We start from the raw sequence: 15,654 nt of genomic DNA on the forward strand, positions 1-15,654 counted from the left end.
TAAGTTAGCAGAGCTAATAGAACCACAGTGCTTAAAAAACAAGACCCAATGCCGTCTCAAATGACCACATGGTCACAGCGTAGTGCTCAAACTGAAAGACAATGATTCAAAAGGGAAAAATTACTTATCAGACTGACGAGCCTGAACATGGAGCCAATTATATTTTATGTTGCAAGTAGTGCACTCTGTTGGAAACGATGGGGGCATTTGAGACTGATTCACAAACAGGTAATGAAGCAGTAATGACAATGAGCACTGCCCCGTAGCATAACACAGGATTATGCCTTTGGCTTAATGTTAAACGCTCATGAAGAAGCACACAAAGCATATGGCTGGTTACGTGTGAGTGATGTGCGCGTGGTGGAAAGCGGGGATGCGCATGAGGTGTATTCGCGTCAGGTGATCTCGAGCATCTAACTCGGGGACTAACGGCATATTGCGCACAGGTGTGTTTTTAGGGCCTAAAACGAGGAGGGCAAACTTCACAATAAGGCCACTCCAAAATTGTCCATTGTTTGGATTTAGAAAGTTTGGGTAATATCACTTCTTGACATTAGCAAATGGTAGACTTCATCTCATTATCTGTATTGTAGAAAATATTTCTTAAAGAGACAATAATGCTTTTTACTACGAAAATATGATTGCCTTTTATTTTTTTACCGAGGCCAGTTTTGCGCAGGCTAAATCCTCACACCCTCCCTCCTTGATTCGACTTTGGGCCTAAACCAATAAAACTCAGTTTGTGGGAGTGAGGATTCATTGAAAATAATATTTTATGAAAGGAACAGAAAGAAGGATAAGAGTTTAAAGGACTGTCAGCCTGTTCGTGTGTGTGTGTGTGTATGTGTGTGTGGGAGCGTGCGAGCGCCCATGGAGCCCTGCCTCCGCTCTAGCTGGCCAGCCTCCATCCAACCATCGTGAGTAATCTGTAATCTACTGTAGGTTTGGCCTAAATTCTCAAGGGAGCCCGATTTCCTCGTCCAGGAGGGCTCACCCGACCCCGGGGTAATTCTGTGGGCCCTCCCTCAGCCAGCTGGCAGAGCGCTGGAGAGTACCAGCCAAGGTCTGGGATCCAGTCACTGAGACAGCTGTGGGACGACTTCATTCAGAAACCATCAAAAGTGTTTTTATATTGTGTGTGTGTGTGTGTGTGTGTGAGGAAGTAAGATTGCCTCACTGCAACTAGTTGCTGGTGACAAGAGCGTGTGTGTGTGAGAGCGATTGTATTGAACGTATCTTTTTGAAAAACATCTCCCCCCCCTCTCCCCCCTTTGTGTGTGTATGTATACATGTACATATGTCTGTCTGTGTACCTGTCTTTTCCGTTCTGGATGCCCTGGCCCAACGTGGCTCTCTCAGTCAGAGGAGAGTTCCGACTGCGACTGGTACCGGTGGACAGGATGCTATTCTGAGAGGGACAAGAGAGCAAAATAAGAATGTATAGAAACAATTCGGACCAAGGACAGAATTCACAACAGTGGGAAATTAGTGCAGTCGTCAGAGGATGGAGAAATTAGAGGTGACCAATTTTTACTTTAACAGTCTCGAGAGAGTGTCTCAATCAGCACAGACAAATTACCTTATTGCCTTATATTGATTAGGTCTTCACTGCACAATCAAGCGATGACAAATTCATTTTCATCTGGAGTATTCTATTTAACTGCCATTTAATAGGCCCTGCCCTTTTCCATCTGCTCAGCGCGAGGATGGGTGGAGGTATCTAGCAAATACATAATGTCCGCAAAGTCCACATGCTATGTGATAAAAATAATAGAAGTCAAGGATGTCAATCAAAAACAGCCTGCACAGAAGCTGAGAAGAGGGAGGGGACTGTAAATGTCACATAGCACACAGAGTCTGCTTTTAAATACCTAAAAAGGGTTTCGTTAAGTAATATTGCTGTTAAATGACAGCTCATGGTCACATTTTTACGGTTCACCAAGACATCTACTTACAGAAATGATTTACGTTTCTACAGTTGTGTTTGATTTGAAAAGGGAAAATAACTGTTTCAACAACGTGACAATATTTGGGTTGTGTATATGTCCAGAAATCCAAAATCAGTTAACTATGATGTGGCAAAGGAAAAATATCTAATTTCAAACCAAAAGGTCAATCACAAATACCATGAAGCACACTTCTACTTCCTTACACTATGAAGAGTTATATGGGCATATTTTTCAATTAGTAACTAGCAGTGGTTTTGATCTTTGGACCATAGGTTAAGATATATGCCTGCCCTTAACTTACACTAAAGACTCTCCAAACAAAAACAAGCTTTTTAAATCTCTCAAATTTCCAAGCAGATGCAGACGTCTTCCCACCAACCCGCATTTGGAAAAAGTTGCTAATTTTGGTTTACTCAAATTGCAATGTGTGTTATTATTACAGTTTGTCTTTGTGGTTCTGTGTGTGTGTGTGTGTGTGTGTGTGTGTGTGTGTGTGTGGCGATGACAGCCATGATGCACTAATGTACTACTCATGGGCTTTGCATCAGGACAGTGAGGCTGTTTGAACTCACGGTGGAGGGCGTGGCGCTCTTCTTGCGGTCAGTGGGTACCAGCGGACTGGCCGACACCTTGGTAGTGGAGCTGCCCGATGAACCTTTCCTTCCGGTATCCTCTCCTGCAGTCCGGTCTGTTCGTTCCCCCCTCTTAGAGTAGGAGGAGCCTAGAAAAAGGAAGAGGGGGAGCGTTTAAAAAAAGAGACAATCCCGTCCGTGGGGGATTTTCAGCCCTACTCCTCTGCCGCTCATTGGTCATGTGTCCATCATCACTCAGTTCTGACAGGTTTTATTTCATGCAGACTTAAAAAAAAATATATCAGAACTTATTGTTTTAAAAACCTGAATGCCTGGATTCTTTTTTCAATTATTTAACTGCTATAACTGATCCAGTGAAACCAGAGAACATTCCAGCATACACCAAGATTAAAAATATGTAGATCTCTCAATAGACGCACAGATGAATGTTGAGATTGAAGTAGCCTAGCAGCTAGCTTAGCCTAGCAGTGCGTAAAGGGTTCCGTTTGCCACTCATCCCCCTTCTGTTTGACACGGGATGGAAGTCCACGGCACAGTTCTCTGCTGCAACGAGTCGTCCCATTCTTGTAAACATCCCAAACACAGCTTCCTTTCCCCGGACACACGCAACATTCTCACCGTGGTCGGTGGTTCTGCGGTTCTGAGGCTTCTGGTTGGACGACACACTGCGCTGCACCTTAGAGAGGTAAAGCAGACATACAGGTCAGTATGTAATATGATCTGTGAGAATATTTATACACACACACACACACGCAACTGCTGTTGTTGATCTATAGGGCTGTTCATACGTGAAAGTTACAACACAGCTGGTTGCTTTGGTTCACCTGTACCTGTGAGGGGGTCAACAATCTAACGCCTAAAAATGAGCTAGATCAGAGAAGATTGCCAAAGAGTCACTTGTGCCACTGGCTGGACCCGGGGACCTCATTGTGAGATAGCAGAAGACATTGTGTGTTCTCATTGTACCTTGTGAGGGAGGGAAGGGGCGTTTGAGTTGCTTACATCAGTTCCTGGCCGGGGCTTGATGCCGCTTTCATCCAGCTGAGGGACGAAGAAAAACATGAAAATCTAAATGAGAGTATCAGGAGGAGACGCAGAGAGGCTTTGTTGTGGATGCAACAAATAAATATAGAGCTTTAAAAAAATGTTACTGTTCTGAGAACACTGAAGTGTTTTGAGCATAAATATTTATGAAATCCAGATGACAGCAACTGGCTTGTTGTGATGATAAAAGAGAAGTCCTACATTTTCATGTACATAATAATGAGCTCACCAGAGCTGATTTGTTTGAAGGTTTCCTGTATAACAGCAGTACAACTGCAGCGAAAAGAGCCAATAGTAGCACGATACTAATTAATATAAAATTGTGCGGGTGCGAGAAAGAATCGGTGAACCTCAGAGTTCCTATAATCCAGTAGCAGGTATGCAGCCATCACATCATTGTACTTCTGGTTCACCAGTGAGTCCTGGATCTCCTCCTGAGAGAATCCCATCGTCAGCATGATGTCTGCACACACAGGAGGAGTTTGGAATTAGAAAAGTGCACTTCCAGTAGATCCAGAAGTCTCCAGCAGATACATGCGTGTGAGTGGAGGGTAAGAATAGAAGTGTGTGCTCGTGGTTTGGTGAAGAAGGGACTAGATGTTTGTTCCTTAACAAGTACCTGTCCTCCTGGGGTCTTTGTAATCGGGCTGGGGTTCGATGTAGGGTTTGAGTTCTTCCTCCTCGTGGCCCACGTTCATCCACCGGTCCCGCATTATCTGCTGCTGGGAGCAAGCCAACACAGACCAAAGGAACACAGGGAGATATAAGATTTCAAATAATACAACAACAGGAGGGGCCAAAAGCAGAAGAGAGAGGAAATGTTAAGGAGCGAAGGAGTCGCCTCGAGACAAATTGGGGAGCAATGGAGGCAGAAGTCCGACTTGAATTCATTAATTCCACGTTATTTATCAAGACAGTGGGGTAAAAAGTGAAGGGAGGACTTAAGGCTGGGTGTGAATGAAATAGTCACAGGACTAAATTCCAACACTGAGGCTTGAGTCTTCTTTCTATACGTATAAGGCTGCTGTAACATTTAGTAGGCCAAACCCAAAAGTAGTGGCTGTCTTTAATCCATAATGTTAATGGGAATCTGCTGCTGTGCAACAAATAATTATACACCTTGTGTTCTTTATTTATTTATTTTACTTGCTAGAAACTTCCATTTAAAAACTAGTTACGGTCCAATTACCACTCAGTGACACCAAATATAGTAACTCATAACTCCCAAACCGTCTCACATATTTACTATGCCTTTAAAAAGCACTTTACACTTGAGCAACAAACTCACAAATAGGTGACGGAGCATGTCTGGGTTTGCAGTATGGTTCTGTATGCGTTAGATAAGCAACTGAAACATCAGTGGCAGAGACGGACAATTTTCAGTTGTGTCAGATCATGTATGAGCGGTTGTGTCTGACGAATTGTGGCGAGATCATCGCGTGTGTGCGGCGTACCTCCAGGCTGCCTCTTTTGGAAGGGTTCAGAATGAGGAACTTTTTGAGCAAGTTCTCACAGTCGGTGGACATGTAGAAGGGAATCCTGTACTTGCCACGCAGCACGCGCTCTCTCAGTTCCTGGAGACGTACACAGGGAGGAAAGGTCAGCAGCGACATCTTCAAACAAACGCATTCCTGTTTCGCTCCTCATCCTCAGAAAAAAACAAAAACCCTCAGGTTGTTGTGGCAGCGAACGGAACTAATAATCATCTGCCTTGAATTAGCGGAGCAGCACTCCACAAATGATGACATTATTTGTAATATAAGTACTGCTTTCACATTAACACCAGCTGGAGGGCATCTCAATAAAGTATTGTACCACAGTTTGTCTGACATTTTTAGAACATACTGTTACCATTCACAAATAAATGACAGTGTTTGTGGTCTTCCTCAGAAGCTCCCCCCCCCCCCAAATACACACACACACACACACACACACACACACACACACACACACACACACACACACACACACACACACACACACACACACACACACACACACACACACACACACACACACACACACACACACACACGCAGTGTGCCATTGAAGTCATCAACCCTAAACCGGAGAGAATTTATGATTCTAATTGAATGAGTCACCGAACAATGAGAGTGTGTGGTGACAGCTTTTATCACTGCTGTAATGTATGTAACCATTTATGTTAGGAGCTCAGTGCATTGTAAAGCATTGAATTAGCATAGAAATTATCTAATTAAGAACTGAGTTTTACGGCTAACAAAATGATATGTGAACTTGTGCAGTTATGCTTGTGCATCAAATCGACCCTTTTCAAAGAAGCAAAAAACTTTTAAGATGGCCAGTGAAATGAAAACACTGTGATTTAACCAAGTGTTTAACCAAGACACGCACAAAATAATGTGGTGGAAAGGTTCAATAAACCTAAATATCAATATTATCACATCCAAGCCATGTTGCCCGGCTAAAATGTGTCCTGACTTCAAGAGTGACTCATGTCGCTACTTCCTGAACGCAGGATGTGAGAGGTGCTATGAGTAAATGTGAAAAACAACAGTGAAGAGAAAGCTTTAAATCCTCTCGGTTTCAAAGGAACTGGTTTGGTGCATCAAACCACAAAAACCCCATTTGAAGCAGAAACACGTGTCAGCATTTATTCCCTTTTACACATTCGGGTCTCTTATTTCCAGTTTTCAGGGAAGAAGGAACAGAAACCAGAATGACAAATACTACAACCACCCACAGAATATAGACAGCTGCTTATATAATGTGCATGAGCGCGCGCACACACGCACAAACTCTCTCTCCTCTTCCTGACCTTGAGGTTCTGTCCATCAAAGGGCAGCGAGCCGCTGACCAGCGTGTAGAGGATCACGCCCAGGCTCCAAACGTCCACCTCGGGCCCGTCGTACTTCTTTCCCTGGAAGAGCTCCGGGGCGGCGTAGGGCGGAGAGCCGCAGAACGTGTCGAGCTTGTTCCCCAGAGTGAACTCGTTACTGAAGCCAAAGTCTGCTATCTTGATGTTCATGTCTGCGTCCAGCAGCAGGTTCTCCGCCTGCATGCAAAGAGTGTGTGTGAGAGAAAAAAAAAAAACATTATGATGATGACGACGACGGAGAGAGCAGTGGGATTCATAAGGAATGTGTGATGTATTAATGTAATATTTCATTATAATATAAATATTTTTGCCTCCACCGTATGTCCTCCACAGTAAGGTCAGAGCTACATATGGTTAAAAGCTATATTGACCACCCTGTCATGCAGCGTTACTGTAACAAAGATGTACTGAAATGCAGCTTCATTTGAAAATAATATTTTCCACAGACAGTTGTCTTTCTCTGTGAGGGAAAAGACACTCTGTGACGGAGGGGTTTCTTGGAGAAATGGTGTGGGGCCTACACAATTTATTCTTGCGAGTGTACGTTTCTATCCCTAAGACTAAAAGGAGGTCAGCGAGCAAGGAGGCTGGGGTTGCCTAGCAACAGGTGTGCTCTCCTTTTCACTTGCTCTGAATACTCTGCCGCTTCCGCGAGTTTGAGTGCGTGGACATTAAATACGAGACTGATCATTTCTAAGCTCTGTCCTAATCAAATAAATCAAAATCATCTATAGCACTTCCAGTAAGGAGCCATCACTAGAGAACACGGCCGTCTCAACTATCCAGAACAAGATTGCTTCTATGCTTGTTAGTCTCATTGAGCAGCAGGCCCATCCAACCTTCTAGTGTCCGACCTGTTAAGTTTAAGCCATTGCTGGATTTCAACACACAACCCCTCAGATGAAGAGCGATTAGGATAATGTGCAGGATGGTACGCATTAAATTGAGAACTGTCTCACCTCCAGAAATCTCATTTTCCCTGATTTTTGTTTAACAAAAGTTGCAACATTCACTCTATGCTGAAAGCATAGAAAAAATGTAATGGCCTTGGTCAAAACATTGGAAATGTTCACCAAAAATACACAAATAAAAGTAACTTGGAGATGAGATGTTCCTGTATGGTTACTGTAGCAGTTATCATGGTAATGTCTCATCTGCAGGTCTAGCTGAGGGCACAATAAGAGGATTTACAGCTTTGCATAATAATACCAACCCAAATGACTTGAAGGCATTAAACGTGTGTGTGTGTTTTCATTTTTGGCAATAAACAGACAAGAGGATTATCCTATAGGGAATACAATAGGAGAATGTATGGTTAAGTGTGTTCATGCCATTGCATGACATTACATCATCTTTAGGATTTACCTCTAGGTCATGGGGTCAGGATTTCCATCTCAAAAAGTCAATCCTATGAACATTAATGTGGAAAGAGAGCGAGACAGAGAGCCTGCTCGCTTGGGCTTTGACATGGCAACTTAATTTAATAATGCGAGTGTGTTCTCACCTTGAGGTCTCTGTGTACTATACACTTCTGATGGCAATACTGCACCGCTGACACAATCTGCAGAGTGAGAAAGAGGAGATGGATTTAGAGAAACAATGGAAAAATGAATGAAAGTAACAAGACACATCTGTCCATTAAGAGTTTATCAGAAAGCAACCTCAAGGAAGTAGTACGGATGCCAAATACAAGTAATTCCCATAACTGTTTATATTTAAGAATATATATTAAAAAAAATATGAAATCATGAAAATATAAAAATTCAAAATGTTTATTTTTCTGATATTGCCCAATTTTGTAACAAAACTGTATACATAAACTATGCCTTAAAGCAACAGTGCACAAACAAACCTGTCTGAATTTGGCACGGGCTTCTTTCTCCTTCATCCTGCCATGGGCCACCAAGTAATCAAAGACTTCTCCTGGGAGACAAGAGGGAGAAGAGGAGAGCACTTTTAGTGCTGGAACCGGATACTTTTCTCCTTAAAGCCAGAGTATTGGGTCAAGGTGACAATGAAAGTATTTTTATTTCAAAGTAGGCCATTTAAATTCAATACAAACAATTTACAATGCCAGTATTTTTCAATGCAAAGGGTTAAGGAGATTGTCAACAAACAAAATATTTTTTAATATCCATCCTTCGGGAAAATTACCAGCAGAACTACCTAGGACCCTTTACAGAACCAGGAGAGGCAGCTTTTTCATTTGGGAACCATTTGTTTCGAACATAGAGTGCCGAGCCTCAGGGGGAGCGATTTCACAGTGACACGCACTTACCTCCACTGGCGTACTCCATTACCAGGTACAAAGTCTTCTCGGTCTCTATAACCTCAAAGAGCTTGACTGCAGGTGGAGAGAGTGAGGGGGGGGGGAAGGGAAGGGAGATAACGAAAAGGCCAGAAGAGTGAGAGTGAAAGTAAAATCAAAGAGGTAAGACAAGAGAAATGGATTATTGGTCCGGTCACTATACGAGTGTGAAAACACCAAGTCAGGTGGTCGGTGAGGGAAGTTTCGGCGTGACTCACCTATGTTGGGGTGATTCAACATCTTCATGATTCTGACCTCCCGGAAGAGCTAGATCAAAAGAAACACGGTTCAATTGAGGTTGGGATTGGTCCTCAGTGTGAATGCATATGTGCGGTTGGTTTTATTCGTTTTTTTGATGTTCGTGTGCAAACAACAAATTTCTCATGGATGAGTTGTAATCTTTTATGCATCGTTGCAAAAGACTCCAGAATAAATATTTTTAACTGGAGAAATATTACACTGAACGTAATCACTTGTTTGTAAGCATGTGGCAGTTTACCATAAGGATAATAAAAACAAACGAGTCGAGCGATACCAGTTAAGATCGGAGGTCTGGCACAATTGAGGATTTTAAGGATTAACAAACCCAGATCCCCTCAGATGCTTGTAAACTGTAAACATTAAAAGCCAAAGCACTGAGTATTAATTTAACCTAATTAAGTCCAGATCAACGCCACCTAGTCTCTTTGAGTGGGTGGAGCGTGAAGAGGCGCTTTTGACTCATTATTATCTTATCATACTTATCTTATCATACTCCTGTATTTCCTCCGACGCAACAAATAAGGTCACTACACTGAAAGGCAAATAACTTGGTTGTTCCATTCAAAAGACATCCTCTGTCCCAAAGGAAAGAGGAATTATTCATTTTATCAAGTCCTTCCATGTTAATAACTAAATATATTAAGATATGTTTACAATATAGTTATTAAGAAATAAACTTGACATTTGAGGTTGAAACAATGTCTTTTAATTGTGAAATATTCAATGTACTGTTCAGGAGGGTACAAAAAACCCAAACACATCCCCTGGGGTTGAAAAAATACTTCAAGACCCGTGATGGGATTATTTTTAGGATTTATCTGCCATCCGTCTTTGCATTCGCTGAGTGTCTGAAAATAAACGTTTATGACTTAATGGATGTGTGACTCTTTACATTTTCTTGTTGTGTTCCTCATCTGTGAGGATGTATAGGTTATTGGCGTGCGTGCATACGTATGCTGAGTGTACGAGCATATATGGTTAGAGAGTTTGCGTGTAAGTGGACAGACCCCACCCTGCCACGATCAAAAGAAGTAATTGCAGCTTGTTTCCTGTAATTAAAACTCGCTCTGAAAACTAGACCACTTCAGAGAGAGCGAAAGAGATATAGAGAGAGAGAAAGAGAATGACGATATACTGACGAGGGAAAGAGCAAAAGAGAAACCATACGCAGGGCAGCAATAGAGAATGACTTGACTGAGGTTTGTATTTTGTGCGTGTGTGTGCGCAATAGAGAGAGAGAGAGAGAGAGAGAGAGACCCACCTTCTGCAAACTCGAGGAGTTGAGCTGTGTCTTATCAATGATCTTTACAGCCACCTAGAATCACAGCAACATTTGTTATTACACTTTTTTATTCATTAATCACATGCAGTGGCTTTGACGCATCTCGCTCACACGGAGCTGCACATACGCACCGACATCTTTTGGACGCGTTGCATGCACAAAATGATACAATTGCACAGAATTAAGGGCCGACCACACAAACACAGCAGGCGACAGTTGCATAATAAGGCAATATACGGATGGTTGATACCCAAGCCATAATAAGGACTGTGAGGGGTGTAGGGGGGGAAGAGATACAGAGAGAGCAAGAAATAAGGAGGAGACAATAGCGAACAGACAGATGGGAGGGCTTCAAATAGGGATATGTGGAAGGAAAGGGATGAAAGGCGAGGGGAACAAAGAATAATCTCTTAACATGGACACACTTCCCTGTGTGTCTTTCACTGTCAACCAACTTCTTTCTGGTTGTGCTTGTCTGTCTGAGTCTTTGCTTCCCTCTGACACTCCCTTGTTTTCTTTGTGTGTGTGTGTGTGTGTGTGTGTGAGAGAGAACAAGTCACACGGAGTGTTATCAGGGTGTCAGGCACAGAGCTGTCACGCATCGACAGGGCCCGCCCACCCCTCTCCAGCGCTCTCGCACACAGAAACAAGAGCGTACTTGACCGGGCCCTCAGACGGACCCCAGCGTGGGCTCACCGCACACACAGCGTTTCCCTTAAAGGGACAGGCCGCCGCTTTACGTCACACCTGGAATTCGCCGGAGACGTTTCTATTCGCGCTGACAATAACCTCCTGCAGCAGATGTTCCGTCTCCAAAGCCACGCGAGTCCAGAATGGGGGGGGGGGATCCTTTTTTTTTTACCATATTGGCTCATTGTTAATACATGAATAAATGTATTACCAATGGTTACCATTTGTCATGTAGTCGTGGCAGCCACTCCCTCATATCCTCACTTGCTATTGCTATGATTATTTCTGTCAAGCCGTTCAGCAGAGTAAGATTTACTTACTTTTGTAGGAAAAGGATAATGGTTGAGTTCTTCTGCTTTAATAGGCTTTCTCAGAATGACGTTTTGTTATCGAAAAAGTGTGTGTGTGTGTGTGTGTGTGTGTGTGTGTGTGTGTGTGTGTGTGTGTGTGTGTGTGTGTGTGTGTGTGTGTGTGTGTGCGCGCGGCCTACCTCTTTTCCGGTGAGGACGTGTCGTGCCAGTTTGACCTTGGCGAAGTTGCCTTTGCCGATGGTTTTTAGCAACCGATAGTTACCGATGTGTGGCTGGTCATCTGATGTGGTCGTGGGGACGGAGTTCCGACATCGCTGCATGCTGGAGCGACCAGATGACTTGGTCTCCTGAGAAGAAGGAAGTCAGTACGTGAGTGTACGCGGACATGGTGACTTGTAGGCGGAAGGGTATTTTTTTGTTTTTTTACCCATTCCGAGGTGCCATCAGCCTCGTACATGTCCTGTAATTTAAAGGCCCCATCAATACAGAGCCTTTGATTTCATGTTTCATTACGTTTCAGCAGCAGAGACATTCATCTCTTTGGATAGTGGTGTTCCATTCAATAATATCACATACAAAAATATGATAAACAAGAGAAGGGGTCGAGTAACTATAGCCTCATCTCCATGGCCTCTTGGAGAGACAACAACGCCTTTAAAGTAACAGACGTTGGGTTTTATATCAAATGTTGTTCTTCTTTGAAGCCTACGGTCTAAAGTCGGGTTACTGGTCTTATTCATACTCCTTATTGGCGGCAGGGGCATGCACGTTGGAGACTGCAGACGGATCATGAATTACCTTATAACTGTGCGGCTTATGAATGCTAAAGAACTGGATCACTTATGCCGGTTTATTTATGCCTGTTTATTAGCAGGTTCCGGTTCCGACCCCTCTTCGGGTACTGCGATATTTCCATTTTCTGACGCATTACGGAGGTTTAAACTGCATTTCTACTAAATATAAAACAAGTACAGCTGAACAGCTCGCTGTCGCCAGGGTCCAAGAAGCCAAAAATTCCTAAAATCAGCCGAGAGAGAGTTGGTCTGGGAGATTAGAGCTAGGGGGGCGTTATAAGACCTGCATTAGTCTTGCAATGGATAGCCAGTCACATCAGGGTTGCATCTGGAGAGACTCAAACAGCTAAATAAAACACAAGGGTTTGGTTAGAGAAAGGGAGGTTAAATCACCTTTATTCCTCTTTATGCAGAAGTTAATCCTGTACACATTGACCAAAGGCTGTTGTATTAAACAGGTCTCCTGGGATTAACGCAGAAATATTAGTTGCATGAAAATCTCCAACCGGTCTTGTCAAACGTGTGCATCCACTTGTGCCGATGGATTGTATTTGCTGTGCCGTTACAAACATTTGCAGGTAACAATCAAATGTGTTGCTTAATTTCTAAATATTTGGGTAGGCGCACGTAAGAGCAAGGACCACTTGTGCAGTTTTCCAACACCGGTTCTCTTTGTCGGGTCACAGTGAAGGTGCTGGGACACCGAGCTGCGACTTGATTTTCCCACAGCTGCTGTTGAACTCTGGGTAATATTTCACACTACGGTCTGACGTCGCACAATATTCATCACGTGGAAAGATATTCGTATCGGGGTACAAGCGGATTGAGGCATGAAATAGTATTGCACCTTTGTTCGTTCTCTGTGTGTGTATTTTAGTTATTTTGATATTCTCTTTACATGGTAGGAAGGAGTGCTTTGTTAATCTCACAGCAGGTCTTTCGAGGCATAAAAAAAAAAAAAAAAAAAAAACATTCTGCGCTAGCAGGTTTTGCATGTCCACCGACTGCAATTGGGTTTCTACTCCAGGAAAGGGTCACAGCAACAGTGTGTGTGTGATTTGAGCAGACAGGTGATGGGGATCAGGGTCAGAGGAGAGGACGGCTGGCTGCAGGGTGACCACACACACACACACACACACACACACACACACACACACACACACACACACACACACACACACACACACACACACACACACACACACACACACACACACACACGAGGGGGCCAGTCGGGGGGGAAACTCACATCGTGCAACGGGGGATTCACACAAAGCATCGCTTTCTTTTGTCGTTGTTTTATTCACCCAATTATCGCTTCCCAGTCGGAACTACTTGATCAACAACATCCTCGTCCCTCCGCCGTCAACACATCTTGGGCCACAGGGCGAAAGGAGACAGATTACTTTATCGTGTATTTCTTTCTCCAGATGGTATGATATAACTGCTGTGTCCTACCCCCACACACACACACACAAACACGCCGACAGCACAGACCTGAATAAAGTGTAATAGGCCAGATTAAGCCTTAACAAAAGCGGGGGAACTGGGATTAAAAACAAATGACAGTTACGATAAACCCAGAGGACAGGGGAAGGTCCTTATGCGCAGGAGAGGGAAGCCAATCATTTTTTATTTTTGGATCATGTGGGAGAAGGGAGGCAACATGTTCGATGTGGACACTTTCCAAGACAAAGACCCATTCTGGACCTGAGTTCTAGATTGGTCCTCCTAATTTTTTTTTTTTACTCTTCCGCAATTACACCTTTGCTTGTGTCGGTGCGTAACATAAATCACAGGCTGTCATTCAACAAAACAGGAAAAACTCAAGGAGGGTGAATGTTTTTCTATTCCACTGTGCAGCCGTGCGTTTTTTTTTAATTTTTAAATTTGGATCCTTTCCTTTAGGACAGACTCTGGTCAAATTGACATATAGACAATTTGAACAAATCCCTTTTCTTCGTTGGGATTACATACACTTAAGTAATCACAAGATCGCCGTTTTTTTGAGCATTGATTTCTTGGCAGGTACGTGTGCATTACAACAACACGAAACAGGGGAAAGCTGACGGGAAAGATCATGTAGCTGTGCGTTCAGGTTTTAAAACAACTTTTAAGCCATTGTCTCACCGAAAAGGTTTCCACTGCTGGATGAATTATTTAGAGACATCTGTTGTGACAAATCACTTCCTACTATGCATGTAAACGCGTCTGATTTCCTGTATAACCTGATTCCTCAGCAAACTGGTGTCTGGCGTGCTGACCTACAGGATAAAGCGGTCAGTGACAATATGTAAAAGCCCTCTGGCATGTGCTGATATTTGGAGGCAAAGATGACACAATATTGCACAAATTAAGAAAAACACACTGCTTTCGATTCAGAGACACGTCCTGTTGAAGAAACAACCACCACCCAAAGGACGTCTCTAGCTACTCAACACAAAGAGCTTCCTACTGGCACTTTGCAGTTAGTTTTTAAAGTACTACGCTGTTGTGCAAACAGATCACGACTACACAGCCCGTTTTAAAGAAAGACACTATCTTCTAACACATAGGAAAGGGCATCAACAAAATCTACCCGTAACTAAACTTTTAGTGAAAACTTTAGAGGTTATATTTTTGAAAAACTTTGGGCTCCATTTTTTGTTCCCTTTCAACCAGCAGTAAAAATAAACAAAACATTAAACTAGTATTAAGTAGCTGCCAAATTAACAACAGGAAAGTTAAAATGAGCTCCGCCGTTAACCAGCTGCCACTTTAAAGTGATAACCATTTTTACGTACATATTGTAATATAAACCAATGACATGGAGGTGAGAAGACCAGCTTCTTCATACACTTATCCGACCAGTCAGAAGGCGTAGCTTTTTACTCTGGTATTAGTGTACTGGGACCACAGAACCGAGTAGAGTTATTTCCTTCTTCTTTCCAGTCTTCCAGTCTTTGGTCCTCCGTCTCTCCTATCCTCTTTCATGTCAGACTATTTCGGTCTTCTGATTCTTCCTTCATTTTTGGGCAGCTGCAAGCGAGGCACAACCCCCCCCTCCCCCCACCACACACACACACACACACACACACATTGTATATCCAGCTCTTCGCTCTCCCTCTCTGATATAATTATAGATTTGCGGGAGGACAATAAGTGACATCATTGTTTTATTCTCAAGTTACTCTCTGATGTTGCGTGTGAAGACCGACTTGAGGCTGCGCACTGTGGCAAATAATTCACAAACTTTAGCTTCCAGTTCAGTTAAATCTCAGACGTTGTGAATGACATCGACGTCAGATGAAGGGAACGCTTCTGTTTATTGGACACACAAAGCCCAAAGATGCACATTTGATTCTAATTTACATTACATTAGTTCTTAACTCAGATATTTTTGAATAAATGATATAATACGTGGCAGATTGGCTTCTACCACAACGCTCATTTTGCATTGCGTGTGGAGACAACATTAGTACAATATCCGGCCTAAAAATTTAGACCCCCTCCCAACACACACACACACACACACACACACACACACACACACACACACACACACACACACACACACACACACACA

The 15,654-nt window shown here is 43.1% G+C and overlaps 1 protein-coding gene across 30 annotated transcripts in view; it reads right to left on the reverse strand.

Moving 5' to 3' along the window:
• Positions 1 to 15,654, reverse strand: part of mark2b (MAP/microtubule affinity-regulating kinase 2b) — a 38,173-nt gene that overhangs the window by 12,969 nt on the left and 9,550 nt on the right. For 10 of the 30 annotated variants that reach the window (XM_078106431.1, XM_078106452.1, XM_078106449.1 and 7 more), the window contains 14 exons: positions 11,475 to 11,642; positions 10,274 to 10,327; positions 8,970 to 9,018; positions 8,722 to 8,787; positions 8,296 to 8,366; positions 7,948 to 8,004; positions 6,384 to 6,620; positions 5,040 to 5,160; positions 4,206 to 4,319; positions 3,937 to 4,049; positions 3,509 to 3,583; positions 3,161 to 3,218; positions 2,522 to 2,670; positions 1,314 to 1,408 (listed from right to left, as the gene is read on the reverse strand). In XM_078106431.1, coding sequence (XP_077962557.1) covers positions 1,314 to 1,408; positions 2,522 to 2,670; positions 3,161 to 3,218; positions 3,509 to 3,583; positions 3,937 to 4,049; positions 4,206 to 4,319; positions 5,040 to 5,160; positions 6,384 to 6,620; positions 7,948 to 8,004; positions 8,296 to 8,366; positions 8,722 to 8,787; positions 8,970 to 9,018; positions 10,274 to 10,327; positions 11,475 to 11,642 — 1,427 coding nt within the window. The remainder of the gene's footprint in view (positions 1 to 1,313; positions 1,409 to 2,521; positions 2,671 to 3,160; positions 3,219 to 3,508; positions 3,584 to 3,936; positions 4,050 to 4,205; positions 4,320 to 5,039; positions 5,161 to 6,383; positions 6,621 to 7,947; positions 8,005 to 8,295; positions 8,367 to 8,721; positions 8,788 to 8,969; positions 9,019 to 10,273; positions 10,328 to 11,474; positions 11,643 to 15,654) is intronic. The other 20 variants (XM_078106443.1, XM_078106460.1, XM_078106458.1 and 17 more) reach the window with 5 other exon arrangements.

This window comes from Gasterosteus aculeatus, chromosome 7 (genome assembly GCF_964276395.1).
Source record: "Gasterosteus aculeatus chromosome 7, fGasAcu3.hap1.1, whole genome shotgun sequence".
Taxonomy (NCBI): domain Eukaryota; kingdom Metazoa; phylum Chordata; class Actinopteri; order Perciformes; family Gasterosteidae; genus Gasterosteus; species Gasterosteus aculeatus.